At 44.0% G+C, this 12,850-nt stretch overlaps 1 protein-coding gene across 2 annotated transcripts in view; it reads left to right on the forward strand.

Annotated features, from left to right (window-relative positions):
• Gldn (gliomedin) overlaps nucleotides 1-12,850 on the forward strand; it is a 72,878-nt gene that overhangs the window by 28,258 nt on the left and 31,770 nt on the right. For both annotated transcript variants that reach the window (XM_046461314.2, XM_046461313.2), the window contains exon 2: nucleotides 7,994-8,045. In XM_046461314.2, the coding sequence (XP_046317270.1) occupies nucleotides 7,994-8,045 (52 nt within the window). The remainder of the gene's footprint in view (nucleotides 1-7,993; nucleotides 8,046-12,850) is intronic.

Here is a 12,850-nt window from a genome sequence, read left to right on the forward strand (position 1 = left end):
TGTTCTGAGGATCCCAATCTGAATGATCTGATGGGAGCAGGCCACTGATGTTGTCTGGCAGAAGATGGCCAGGACGTGTTCACAGGAGCTGATAATGCCTGCTAAACCTTCAGCTGATATTCCTGTGGAGCTGCAGCTCAACACCAGCTGGGCCTATGAGGACAGGCCCCAGAGTGTGACTCTTATGCTCAGAGCATCTCCATCCACAGTGTCAAAGATAAAACCAAATCAAGTTAGAGCTTACCCTACAGAATTAGCTTTCTATCACTGTGACCAAAATGCCTGACAAGAACAATTTAAAGGAGGAAAAGTTTATTTTGGCTCATGATTTTAGAGTTCAGTCCCTGGTTGGCCAACTCCATTGCTCTGGACCCGAAGTAAGGCAAAACATCATGGTGGAAGGATGTGATGGAGGAAAGTGTCAGATCAGGCGAGGCAGGCAGCGACTAAAGGAGGCAGATTTAAAAGGGCTGCTGAACAGGCTTTATTGAGATATCACTCCCGGGCGGAACTTGATCAGACCCACAGAGGGGACAGGGGAAGGGTCTGAGGAGAAACCGCGTGGAAGCTCGACCGGACTGGACTTTTATGGGGCTTACAGAGGGAAGGAAGGGCTTGGGACAGGAAAAGGTGTTTCTAGGGTGCCTTTCCCCCTTGGAGTTGGTCAAGGGAGTTGGCTGAACTCCAGGATTGGCCAGGGGGTCCTGCTGATTGACAGGCGTTAGTCAGGAGATCTCACTGATTGACAGGCATTTCCGCCGGCATCTGATTGATGTTCTTTTCCAGCTCAGGCTGCTTTGTTCTAAGTCGCCACTAAGTCGCCACCATCAACCTAACAGAAAGCTGCTCAGCCAATGGCAGCTGGGAAGGAGGGGTGGAGAAAGTACTCGAGGAACCAAGGATAAAATATAATCCCCAAAGGTATACCCAATCATACACCACCTACTTATAGTGACCACCTAGCGCAGTAGTTCTTTCAAATTATAAAACTATCAAATGGGTTTATTCACTGATTAGATTACAGCTGTCAGTAATCTGATCATTTCACTTCTAAATATCCTTACATTATCTATCCCCCATGAGCTCTGGGGGATACCTCATATCCAAACCATAACAGCATGTAAGAAAACAGTTCCCAAATTGGGAGATCTCACACCAAAAGAAAAAAAAAGAAAGAAAGAAAAGAAAAGAAAAGACTCAAAATCTCAGTGTTAAAGCAGTTTAGAGTACAGTTGATAATGGAGGAAGTATTTTGATCTTTTTCATAATTAGCTGCCTGCCATATGTTCTTTTTTTAAGGCAAACAGCTATATAAGCTGACTTGTCAATAGTTGATTGCTTTAATTTCGTTGAATCTTGGTAACAAGCACCAAAAACAAAACAACAAACAAACAAATCTTCCTTCATGTTTTCTTTTTGGCCAGGGCTAGTATTTGGAGAGGTGGAAATCAGAAAGGCTTAAGTTTTGGTTAGGTGGCTATATGGTTGGCCTTAGGAATTAGAATTATGATTCTTTCTTCCTTTCTTTCATTTTTCCCCCTTTTCTTTCATTTTTTAAACAGAGGTGAAGTCCACATTCCTCTTGGGTTTGCAGCTCACCCTCACCATACCTTGGCCACAGTGCTAATTTCTACCTTTCCCATGGATGAGGCCATGGTGTCTGACAGCAGCATCAGATCCCATGAGGAACTCCTCCAACATCTGTGGTCTAACCTTCTAGTGACAAGCAGCTGGACCACCCCATTCATAGACCTATGTCTCCAGTCTAAGGAATCTTGGTCAATGGCAGGCTGATTATCAGGTCCCTGAAGCTTTTTCTAACAAGAACATTTGCATGCATATAATAACGTCAATTTGCATAATTAAGGAGAGTCAGAAAGAGTATTCAATTGTCTAAGAGAGAAAGAATTTAAGTTGCACAATAGGTCAGATCTGGAAGGTGACTTAGCATTTAAACAGCCTTCCAATTAGCAGTTGGAAATCTGTGCTTGCTGAACTTCAGAGAAACCCAGACAAGGCTCATTGTTTTAGCTACACCCAAACCAGAGGAAGGACCAGCAGGTTTGCTCCATTCTTTTTTCTGAACCAATCCCGAGAGTAAATAGCCAGAGAAAAGGAGTTCAAGAGAGTAGCCAGTCAACTTCTGTACATTTTTAGTTGGGGTGAGCTGATGTAGCTCACTCATTTAGGTCTATTCATTCTGATGAGAAAGATACACTTTTGATTAAACCTTTCAGTTTTGCACAGAAATTGACATACTTTCAATTATACCTGTATTAGTAAAAATCTAATATCCTGCTCATATGCGAACTAAATGAAAGCAAAAGTCTGCATTTCAAGTTGAATTCAGACAATTCTTTTTCCCAAAGGTTAAGCAGGGGGAGGAAGTAGATGAGGTGTTGGGGTAGGGTGGGGGGTGAAGTCAGCTCTGGAAGGCGGATGGGTGAGTGCGGCCAGCCACTCTACTAGTTTCCTCAGTTGACTTTCTCATCCCTCCTCCCCTCACTCTGGAGCCTCTGAATGTGTCCCCACCTCCCCCTGTCCCCCACCATTCTAATGGAGCAGAGATTGAGAATCATCTGTCTAGTCTAACCCTCTCATTTTACAGACAATAACTAAGGTCAGCCCCACCCCAGATGGCCCATGACAGCTCCATTTTTAATCTTTTTTTTTTTAACTTTGGGATTTGGCAATTTATTTGGAAACAAGAAAAGTCTTCTGGTTTAGGAACCACTTGAAAATCACTGGACTAGACAACTGTTCTAGTTCATTCTCTTTATTTATCTAGAACAATAGAAATCTGTCCATGTTCTATCAAGTGCTGGGGTGATTGTCAAGGTTTGCTGTTCGGGGGTCATAAAGCTAGGTTGTTAGTCTCATTATTTCATTCACATTGTCCTCTTGCTCTCTCACTAAAAGGACAGCAAAGTAAACATCATTCATCATTCCAATATATCTTTTAAACTGTAAACAAAGAATGGGGGGGAAATCTCCTTTCAGTATGTAAATACATGCATACATAAGCAAGAAAATATTAGGAAATAATAAGCACCACTAAGACAAAATGTCAGCCTCAATCTTTGGGGAAAAAAACAATCTCAGTTAATGGTTTGGTTCATGACCGACCAGTGTTTCTCTGTGCTTATACTAACATATTTAGTTTTTTATTGTTGTTTGTTTTTTTCAACTGAAAAGCTCTATTATGTGGCTTGGCTGCACTTTGCTCTTTTCACTTAAAAGCTGTCTTTCCGTGTAGTACATATAGCTCTACCTCATCTTTTTAAATTTGTTTACAAGTCCCTTGATAAACATTCAGGCTGTCTGCATGTTTTTGCTACACAGTGTGGCAATGAGCATTTTTGTCCAGCTATCCTTGCATCCTACAAGCAGGTTCCTAACATGTAGCATTTGCTTCTTAAGAGATGCTGCCAAACTATGTCCCCTCTTTATTTAATTTGAATAAAAGCCAGCTCAAGTCATCTGATGCCAGGCTATCATGTCCATTATTTTTCTCCTGGGGCCCCTTCCTTGCCCAGTTCCCCACCATGAATCCTACTAATCCAGTGAGACCAGTTCTCTTTCCAGAGAGAAAGCTGGGAGGTCAGGTCAGGTCACCAGCAGAGCCCGTTTTGGCTGTCTTCTCTATCACTGCCACATGTTGTAGGGGTGGAAAGGGGGATGATCCCATTGCTGCCCATTTTAAAGGGCTGGGACCAACAACCCTATACCAGAATACAGGTTTTCAGGAGAGAAGCATGACCAATTGACTTGATTGTATTTTATGGGACCTTCAGGTGACTATCTATTTTTATGCTTAGGTGCCACCAAGCACGGACAGCCATGATTGGAGGAGAGTATTGAGCTAATGCTGAGGGAGAACCCAGCCAGGCCTCTGTTCAGTCTCCTTGGCCTCTTTATGCAGCATTCCTTCCTCCTGGGCTTGAAGCAGGCCCCTTCTGAAATGAGGGTCTACGATCTACTGCCCAACAAGACATGGCAGAGAATTTCTTTATGGCTAGCTCCAAGACAGAAAGGCAGGGTGGATGGGAGTAAGAGAAATTAGAGCAATATTTTTAGGCTTTATAGTTTTCTTTGGGGAAAAGGACTTCTAGTTTCTATGACTTGCCTTGTGGGAAGAGGAAGGAGCAAGAGACAGAGGACAAGAGAAGATCAGAAACTTTGCTTCTGAGGGTGCTTCTGCCTATATCTTGGGGCTTCTATTGTCTTCTGAGCCCCAACATTATCAATGTGGAGGACAAGTTCCCATACAATGCAGTGTGACTCTGCCCATTGTTGTGTTGATCTTGCCAAGGAGATGAAACTGACAGGTCCTCTGGGGATATGAGTCTCCGTCCTCAATGATGCTGTGGCCATGGATGCACTAAGCCTGTGCTCTCTGGGTACCCTTCTTTACTTTACACCCAGGGCGAAGGTCATTGTTCCCACAAAACATGTCCTCCACGCTAGACCAGCTGAGTTAGGAGGGACTTCCCACCACTGTCATGGACCTTTTCCTGTGCCCGGTCCAACCCTCTTCCCAACACCGTCAGATTCCCATATCATAATCCCAGACCAGCAATTTCTTGTCGGCTTCCCTCAAGGCAGACTCTCCCTCACTTTCCCACTGGATGCTATTCTCCCCAGTGGAGCTCTAGGCCGGACACCAGGACTGTTCCAGACACAGGGGATGCAGACAAAACAAAGAGAAAGTTTTCCTGTGTCCAAAATTTGGAGATTGGGGGCAGGTAATAAATAAATACATAAGAAAGATAATATTGGATAATAAATGCTACTGAGACAAGTCAGGAGAGTAAGGGGGAGTGGCTGCCTGGGCTCCTCTCAGTTGGGAGTCGGGGAAGGGCTAGGTGGGAGCCAACCACAGCCCCAGCGCACAGCTTCAGGGAAGAGTGGTGGGAGGTGGCCTCTGACAGGAGACAGGGCCATGCCACCATTAAATCCCATGAAACAATCCTAGGACAATGGCCTCAAAGACCTCATCCAGCTTCAACATTCTCAAAACCTAAATCAAGATCTAGGAAGCCTACAAATGGGACTCTTTAGTGTGACCATGTAGATTTTATTATTTTAGTTTTGAATTGCCTTATTTTCACCCAAATTCTTCATCATTGTGATAAAATGGGGAGCAGTTCTGGCTTTATGGCCACAGGTTTCTCTCATGTGTTTCACTTCAACACAATCTTACATAGCTTACCTTTGTTAAAAGAATATTTCTAAGAGAAGATTAAGGTGATTTACTGGTAAGTATCTAAACTAACATTTAGCATAAAAATGAAGCCAAAGGTCAGGAAGTGAAAACTCCTTCTTAGTTTTTCCAGTGTGCCTTCCTAGACCAGTGATCAGTATCAAAGAGAAAGGCTCATTTTCCCTATTGATGCTTCTGTTGTTTGAAACTACTCCTTCTGCTCTGATCCCCCAGGCAACAAATGAAGCATTGTAAGTCTTTTCTGGTCCCTTCAATGGCTAATTATACATTTTTAAAGACAATAAATTTTGTCCACAGTGCAGCTGATTACATTCATTTATGAAAATGACTAAAAACAGCACATCAATTTTTTTTTTTCTGTCTGGTTACTTAAAAGTGATCATCAAAGCCATAATAGAGTACAGTGGACCTGGAATCGGGAAATGTGGCGTTCAGCCTGCTCCCTCTAAAGGCAAGCTGTGTGCCCTTGAGTACATGATGGCACCTCTCTAAACTTCTCTTCTTACCTGGGGGAGAATGGAACTGCCTTATATACTTCAGCTGGAAGAGTTGTAGGGTGGGGAGGGGCACCTGGGATGCTTCCAAGCCACTGGAAATTTCCAGTTCTTCAACTAGGATGGTATGTGTCATCCTCCAATATCCATGAGGGATTAGTTTAGAACCCTTCAATGATACCCAAGTCTGAGGATCTTCAGGTCCTTTATAGACAATGACATAGTATTGCTTAGAACCCAGGGCCTTGTGCATGCGAGGCAAGTGCTGTATCACTGAGCTGCATCCACAGCCCTCCTCCTGTATAATTTAAATCATCTCTAGATTATTTACAATATCTACATAATACAGTATAAGTGTTACATAAAGGTTATACTATATGTTAATAGAATCATGATGAGAAAATAGTTTGTACATGCTCAATACAGATACATTTTTTTAAATCTGTGGTTAATTGAATCTGTAAATGCAAAACCCCACAGATGGCCAAATGTACATGTTTCTTATGTTGTTCATCCTTAAATTTTATAGATTTGTAATGTGTTTGGCATATATCACAATAAGTGTCTAAATAAATAACTGTTGATATTGAAGGATATGGAAAATGACAAACAGTGTGACCCAAGAGGAAGGAGGAAGAAGGCAAAACATTGATCCTTCCCCAGTAAATTATTTCCCAGTGACAAGATAATCCCTGGGAAGGAGGCAAACATCAATTCTAAAAAGGCAGCCCCTGGAAAGAGGACAAATATTGATCCTTTCCCAGTAAATTATTTCCCAGTGACAAGACAATCCCTGGGAAGGAGGCAAACATCAATTCTAAAAAGGCAGCCCCTGGAAAGAGGACAAATATTGATCCTTTCCCAGTAAATTATTTCCCAAGGAAAATAGACCCTGGAGGAAGAAGCCAAACATTGATCCTTTCCCAGTACAATGATCCCTGGCAGAAAAAGATAAACACTGGACCCCCCCATATTTGCCCAGTAAAAACAAGTTTCAAATTCTCACAACCTGTTTCCTGAATGCCCAAATTGACACATTCTATCAATGAAGCCACCTCTCAGTGTAACCTATAAAAACCAGACCCTTCTTGTAACCAGAGGCCATTTTCTACCCAGAAAGTGAGCCCCTCTGATACCTGACTCCACTACTGAATAAAAGGCAGCACTGGACCATGAGGTCTGCTTTCACTATGGTACCAAAACCATTTTGGTTATTTTCACTTACATACATACGTGGCAAAAAGTAAACACAGTATGAGTTTCCCTCTGGACTCCTAGCAAGTGGATTCAACATAGATAAAAGGCAAAATCACTTTTCTCCTCACATCAAAACATGTTCTTTTGAAAATAGTTTAATTGAAAGAGTAATCTGTGAACATTTGAATAAAACAACAGCTCTCTTCCCCCTGACCCTCTATTACCCCTCACTTGAGGCTTTTTAGTGGTCTCCAGAAATATTCTAGAAAGCCAAAGATGAAAATCAGCAAGAGAGAAGCATGTAGAAACATTTGTATGTGCACCACTGTTTTCCATAAATGAAAGTATATTATGCATGCTGTTCTGTACTTTGCATTTTACTAATTTTCTTAGAGATCTTTCAGATCAGTCTATGGATCTAACATGATCAAACTTGGTTTTAGGGAACATTACAGAGACCGGTAGGGGTAGACAGTGGATGTGGGAGAGCCAGATATCAGGCTAATACCACCGTGACAGGTAGTTATCCGAGGTGAGTAGGCAGGGTCCACATGGTCCACCAAAGCACAGGTTCTGCATGCCAGGGATTGAGCTAGCCCAACCCTCAAGGTAGGTGCTTATGTTATTTGAGTTTTCAGAAAAGGAAACAAAAGTGTCAAGAGGTTGAATATCTCAGCTGCGTTCTCCCCTTTGATAAGTGCGTGCTTCTAACCACTAAGCTCACCACTCTCTTTATTCAGGCCCACAGATGGACCCTTCAGAGGCTGGATGGTCAACTAATTACACTGGTGAAAACTGGATTTGGTGATTCCCTCACCATCCTCTATTTTCTCAGAAGTTGATAGAAATCTAGGAAATTCTCTTTGTGGTGTTAATAGATGAGCACTCACATCAAATGTCGTTAGATCTTCTAAAGGGTTCTTTTCAGTTTTAAGTCAATCCTTTTCCTCAAAATTCTGCACATTCTCCTGAAGTTACTTGGTGCATTTTTATCATTACTTTCTGCTTGATTGAGTAAAGGGCAAATTCAGGGCCCAATGCCTCCTGACTGCTGTTCATCGCCCTCTCTCCTCTGCAGATCCGAGTGATGGTGGACCTGTGCAACAGCACCCAGGGCATCTGCCTCACAGGTAAGCTGGCCAGCCACTGACCCAGTGGCTCACTCCGCCAATACCCGTGCTGGCCAAAAGGCAGTGGCAGAGTGAACACAGGAGCATTTTATGTTGGAAAAATACATGTTGGTTTACTTGTACCAGGTGTTTTTACTGAGCTAAAAGCCAATTATAATATAATTATGAAAAGTTATAATAAGTTCTGGTATTGCCATAGAAATACAGCCATGGAAAATAATTAGGCCTTGGGTAATTAGAAACTCGGGGTACCTTGAACCAGGGCCATAGGTATTTTCCCCATTCCCATTAGTTTTAAAAGGGGAAAGACCTTGTAAAATGGTAGAGTTCTTGTACATGAGAAATAGAGTTCTCTTATCAGGAATAATTCTCTCCCTGCATCATACATATAGCATGAACAGGAAGGTCTGGAAGCCAATTTCTAAGTAGTCAAGAAATGCCCCCCCCCGTTTCCAGGGATTGAATCCAGGGGCACTTAACCACTGAACCACATCCCCTTTTTATTTTGAGACAGGGTCTTGCTAAGTTGCTTATGGCCTTGCTAAATTGCCGAGGCTGACTTTGAACTCACTTTTTATGAAGAATTTTCTATGAGGTTCTAACCATGTGCTCGGTGGGCCTGGAGGTTGGCCACATACTGCACCCCTCCACCACATGCATCACTGACATAGAGAACAGAGGAAAGGAACAAGCCGGGGGCACATCAAGACTTGGGACTAGGAATGGCTGATGGAAGGGTAGGTTTTGAGACGATTTTCTAAATCTGAGTGTGAAAGAAACCTGTATCTCACCTGAGGGGAGAATCCTGCCTTCAGAAGGTGAGAGCAAAGAGAAACACAGGCAGCAGAGCAGTCCCCCAAGTCCAGCAAGGCTCTGGCCAGGCCAAAGATGGGCCTAGCAGCCTGACCTCAGACATGGCAGCTCCTGCCCCTCTAAAGTGAAGGGAGCTCTCAGATCAGGTGAGGTGGACAGCGACCAAAGGAGGCAGATTTAAAAAGGGCCGCCAAACGAGGCTTTATTGAGATATCACTCCTGGGCAGAACTCCATCAGACCCATAGAGTGGACAGGAGAAGGGTCTCAGGAGGCTGACCGGACTGGACTTTTATGGGACTTACAGCAGGAAGGGAAGGGCTTGGAACAGGGAAAGGTGTTTTTAGGGTCCCTTGTCCCTTTGGAGTTGGTCAGAGGAGTTGGCTGAACTCCTGGATTGGCCAGGGGGTCCTGCTGATTAACAGGCCTTAGTCAGGAGATCTCGCTGATTGACAGGCATTTCCACCAGGGCCTGATTGATGTTCCTTTCCTGCGCAGGCTGCTTTGTTCTAAGTCATCACCAAGTCGCCACCACCGACCTAACAGGAGCATTCTAAGGAAACAAGGAAATCATTTTTACATAAAAACAATGTCTGCAAAATTATGAAGCCAGCTGAGCTTTCCTTGGGCCTCAGAAGTTTATGACCTCAGGCTCTGGGGAGGCCACATCAGCACTTCACTCTGCTGAGAAACCCTGCTCAATCTGTTTCTGGCTTTAAGAAACCGAGCCATTTTCTGCAGTATTCTCCCCAGTTCCTCTCATTGCCTGACACACATTAACAACGCAATGTGCAAGTTTTGTTGAAGGGAGAAATCTGTGGCTTATGTAAGGAGTGAATGAAGGAGAGAGCTTCCCTCGGGAGCCCCAAGTCCAAGCTCACTCTCATTTGCTTCTTTTGACCTCAGAGCAAAAAACTATCAACTTGGGGCTTCTTGGGAAATTCTAATTGAATTACTCAAGTCACATTTTGTCCCTCACAGAAAATTAAATATCTTCCGAACAGCTTGGTCCTTTGTTCGGAGACTCTTGTGGTTTAAGCACCTTTCTTCCATCTCTGGAAGGGCCTTTTCAGAGCTCCTAGGTGTGACGGTAATGAGTACTAGAGAAATGTTCAGATGGATGAAATGACAGGCACAAAAGCCTCCTTGAGAGGCACAGGAAAATCCCCTTCCCTTCCGACTGGTACAGTGGCCGACCTGAGAGCCGGGCTTCGTGGTGAAAGCACAGGATGGAGCTCCTGAGACCACTTAGGGGAGGGTGATGGGGAGCAGGGAACTGCATCCCTGCTGGAAATGGGTTGAGCAGGTGATTCTTTAGCACTTCAAAATGCTTTTCAAAAGCCAGCACTCCTTCTTTTTTAGCCTCCTTTTTACACAGAAATCTCTGCAATTTAAAAGTTTGATGTGAAAAGTACAAATTGCAAAGTGAGAAGATGACTTGGGATAGACCCCACTGCCTGCATTTGAGGGGGTGGTAGATGACAGGACCCAGGACTGAAATGGGCAACTTGAAGAATGGGCAGAGAGCCTTGGTCCCTAGGCGCAAGAGGATGCTGAGCAGAAAGGTTCTCCAGGGCAGAGCCTGGGCTTGGTCCCCAGAGCAAGATCTAGCTTTTACACTAGATTCATCTCTTAAGAAGCAGATGTGGAAGCCAGGAATGAAGCTCAGTGGTACAGCACGAGCTTAGTGTTTGTAAGGCCCTGGGTTCAATCCCCACCAGCACACAAAAATAAAAAGTAAATAAAACTGGACATGGTGGCACATACCTGTAATGCTAGCAACTTGGGAAGCTGAGGCAGGAGGATTGCAAGTTTGAGAACAGCCTGGGCAACTTTGTGAGACCCTGTCTCAAAATAAAATAATAAGGCCTAGAGATATATGTCAGCGATAGAGCACGTCTGGGTTCAATCTCCAGTACAATCAATCAATCAATGCAGGTGCATGTAACTGGGGGCTAGTCTAGCTATGACCATGAAACCCTGTTCCTGTTCCATTTCTTTGCCTCAGCCATAGTTGCTCTGGAGATCAGGACAGATACTATGTAGTTTGTATAGCCTGTGACATCTCAGGGTGAATAGGGAGGGAAATTCCCTAACTACAGTGGTTATGTGTTTTCCTGGTGCAGAATTTGTCAAACAACATATGACATATGCTTTTCTGGGCGCATCTTACTGCCAGACCAAAGTTTTCTTGGGAACCCAGAAACATATCTTCTGGAAGAACAGATGGCTTGAAAAAGACAGGATCTTCAGTTATTCTTTGTTCTATATATGGACCTGAAAAAATGTCTGAACTAGCATGTGGCCCAAACTGCTCATTGGGGGCAGAGGCACTTTAGATCCACAGTGCCCATTCTCCTTGCATCTAAGTGACCCTGATCTAGTGATGGCACTTGTCACTACTCCCTTATTTCCTAAGTTGGGCAACTTTAGGAATCAGCAGAGAGCCTTGATCTGCAGGCCCAAGAAGATGTCAGTCGGGGAAAGTTTGCCAGGGCAGACATCAGGCAAACATCAGTGATGGATCTTGATTACTGCTGAGCATGGCCTAGTGACATTCTTTTCTGGAATTCCAGGAAGCTACTACTAATTGATTGGAAGTGCCTCTTAAAACCGATTCATACTGCTGTTCATACTCTAATTTTTTAAGGACACCATGGCCTCTGCCCAGAATTTAAATGTATCCAGTAAACGAGATTGATCTGAAGTTTCATGTCCCAGTTTAATGGGACATGTGAAGAAAGATACCTTGTCGGATGTGGCAGCACATATCTGTAATCTCAATGACCTGGGAGCCTGAGGCAAGAGGATTACAAGTTTGAGGCCAGCCTCAGTAACATAGTAACACTGTGTTTCAAAATGTAAAAACAAATAAAAAGATCTGGTGATGTAGCCCAGTGATAGAATGTCCTTGAATTTAATCCCCAGTAACCCCACTACTACCCCCACCAAAAAGAAAGATACTTTTCCAAGCCAGGTGCCCCAGGGCTGGCCCAATAGGTAATGACAGGGCAACTGCAGAGGGTGTCCCAGGGAAAATAGGGTAAGGATGAAGGCCTCAGAGCTGTATCCTTGGTAAATGAATGGACAGGCCAAACTCAGCTGGTGCCTCAGATTGGTTTTTCACCCAACTAGATCTCCTGACCAAACCAGAAGGCTGTTTTAGTATTAGTGAGTTCAGCCCCCTAGTGTGAGCCTGGGCCCTCTCTGGCCATCCCTTAAGCAAGTTTGTCTCTCACAGGAAAGAGACCACACCCACTCTGACCCTGAGACTGAAGCTATGGCCTACAAGAAGGCTGAGTCCCAGGGAGTTCTTGCTAGGGAGGAGGAGGAGGGGAGAATCAGGACGACAGTCCTCCAAACCTGGTTCCGTAAGGTTTACAGACCTGCATCTTTCACTAGCTCTTTCTGAATGTGCAGCCCCAGCCCTCACCTGAATGTTTCTCTTTGGTTTTGTTTGACTTCTTTATTTCCTATATCTTCCCAAGACTTGGAGAAATATGTAGCTACTTCTTCCATGGTCATGCTCTGCTAAACAGGTGCCTTGGGTAGGGAGCACCTTGTTGAAAATCATTCTAGAGTTAATAGAGGCTGCTGGAGGGAAACCAGAGATACTCAGAGGTGATTCTCTTCCCCTTGATTTGGAATGGCCATGGTGGGAAGAGACAGGCAGCAGCATTCCACAGCCCTGCATGTTAGCCACTGGCCAGGCCTGCTCTTGATAATAATGAGACACATATGTCCTTATTATTACTTCCCACTAACTGAGGTGCCTGTATTTCTTATCTCAGTTAAGATTTTTCTGTTAGATAATAGGAAAAATGCATTAGAACTTATGAGAGGGAAAAAAATGTGAGATGTCAAATTATTATAAAGTGATAGGAGTAACATTTGTCAGGATAAGTTAGGCAATGCTTGGGTAACAAACTAAAACCTCAGGGGCTGGGAATGTGGCTCAAGTGCACGCGCTGGGCGCTGGGTTCGGCGATCCTCA

The sequence above is a fragment of the Marmota monax genome, unplaced genomic scaffold (genome assembly GCF_021218885.2).
Source record: "Marmota monax isolate L192 unplaced genomic scaffold, Marmota_monax_Labrador192_F-V1.1 WCK01_AAM20220418_F8-fsc00001, whole genome shotgun sequence".
In the NCBI taxonomy this organism is placed as follows: domain Eukaryota; kingdom Metazoa; phylum Chordata; class Mammalia; order Rodentia; family Sciuridae; genus Marmota; species Marmota monax.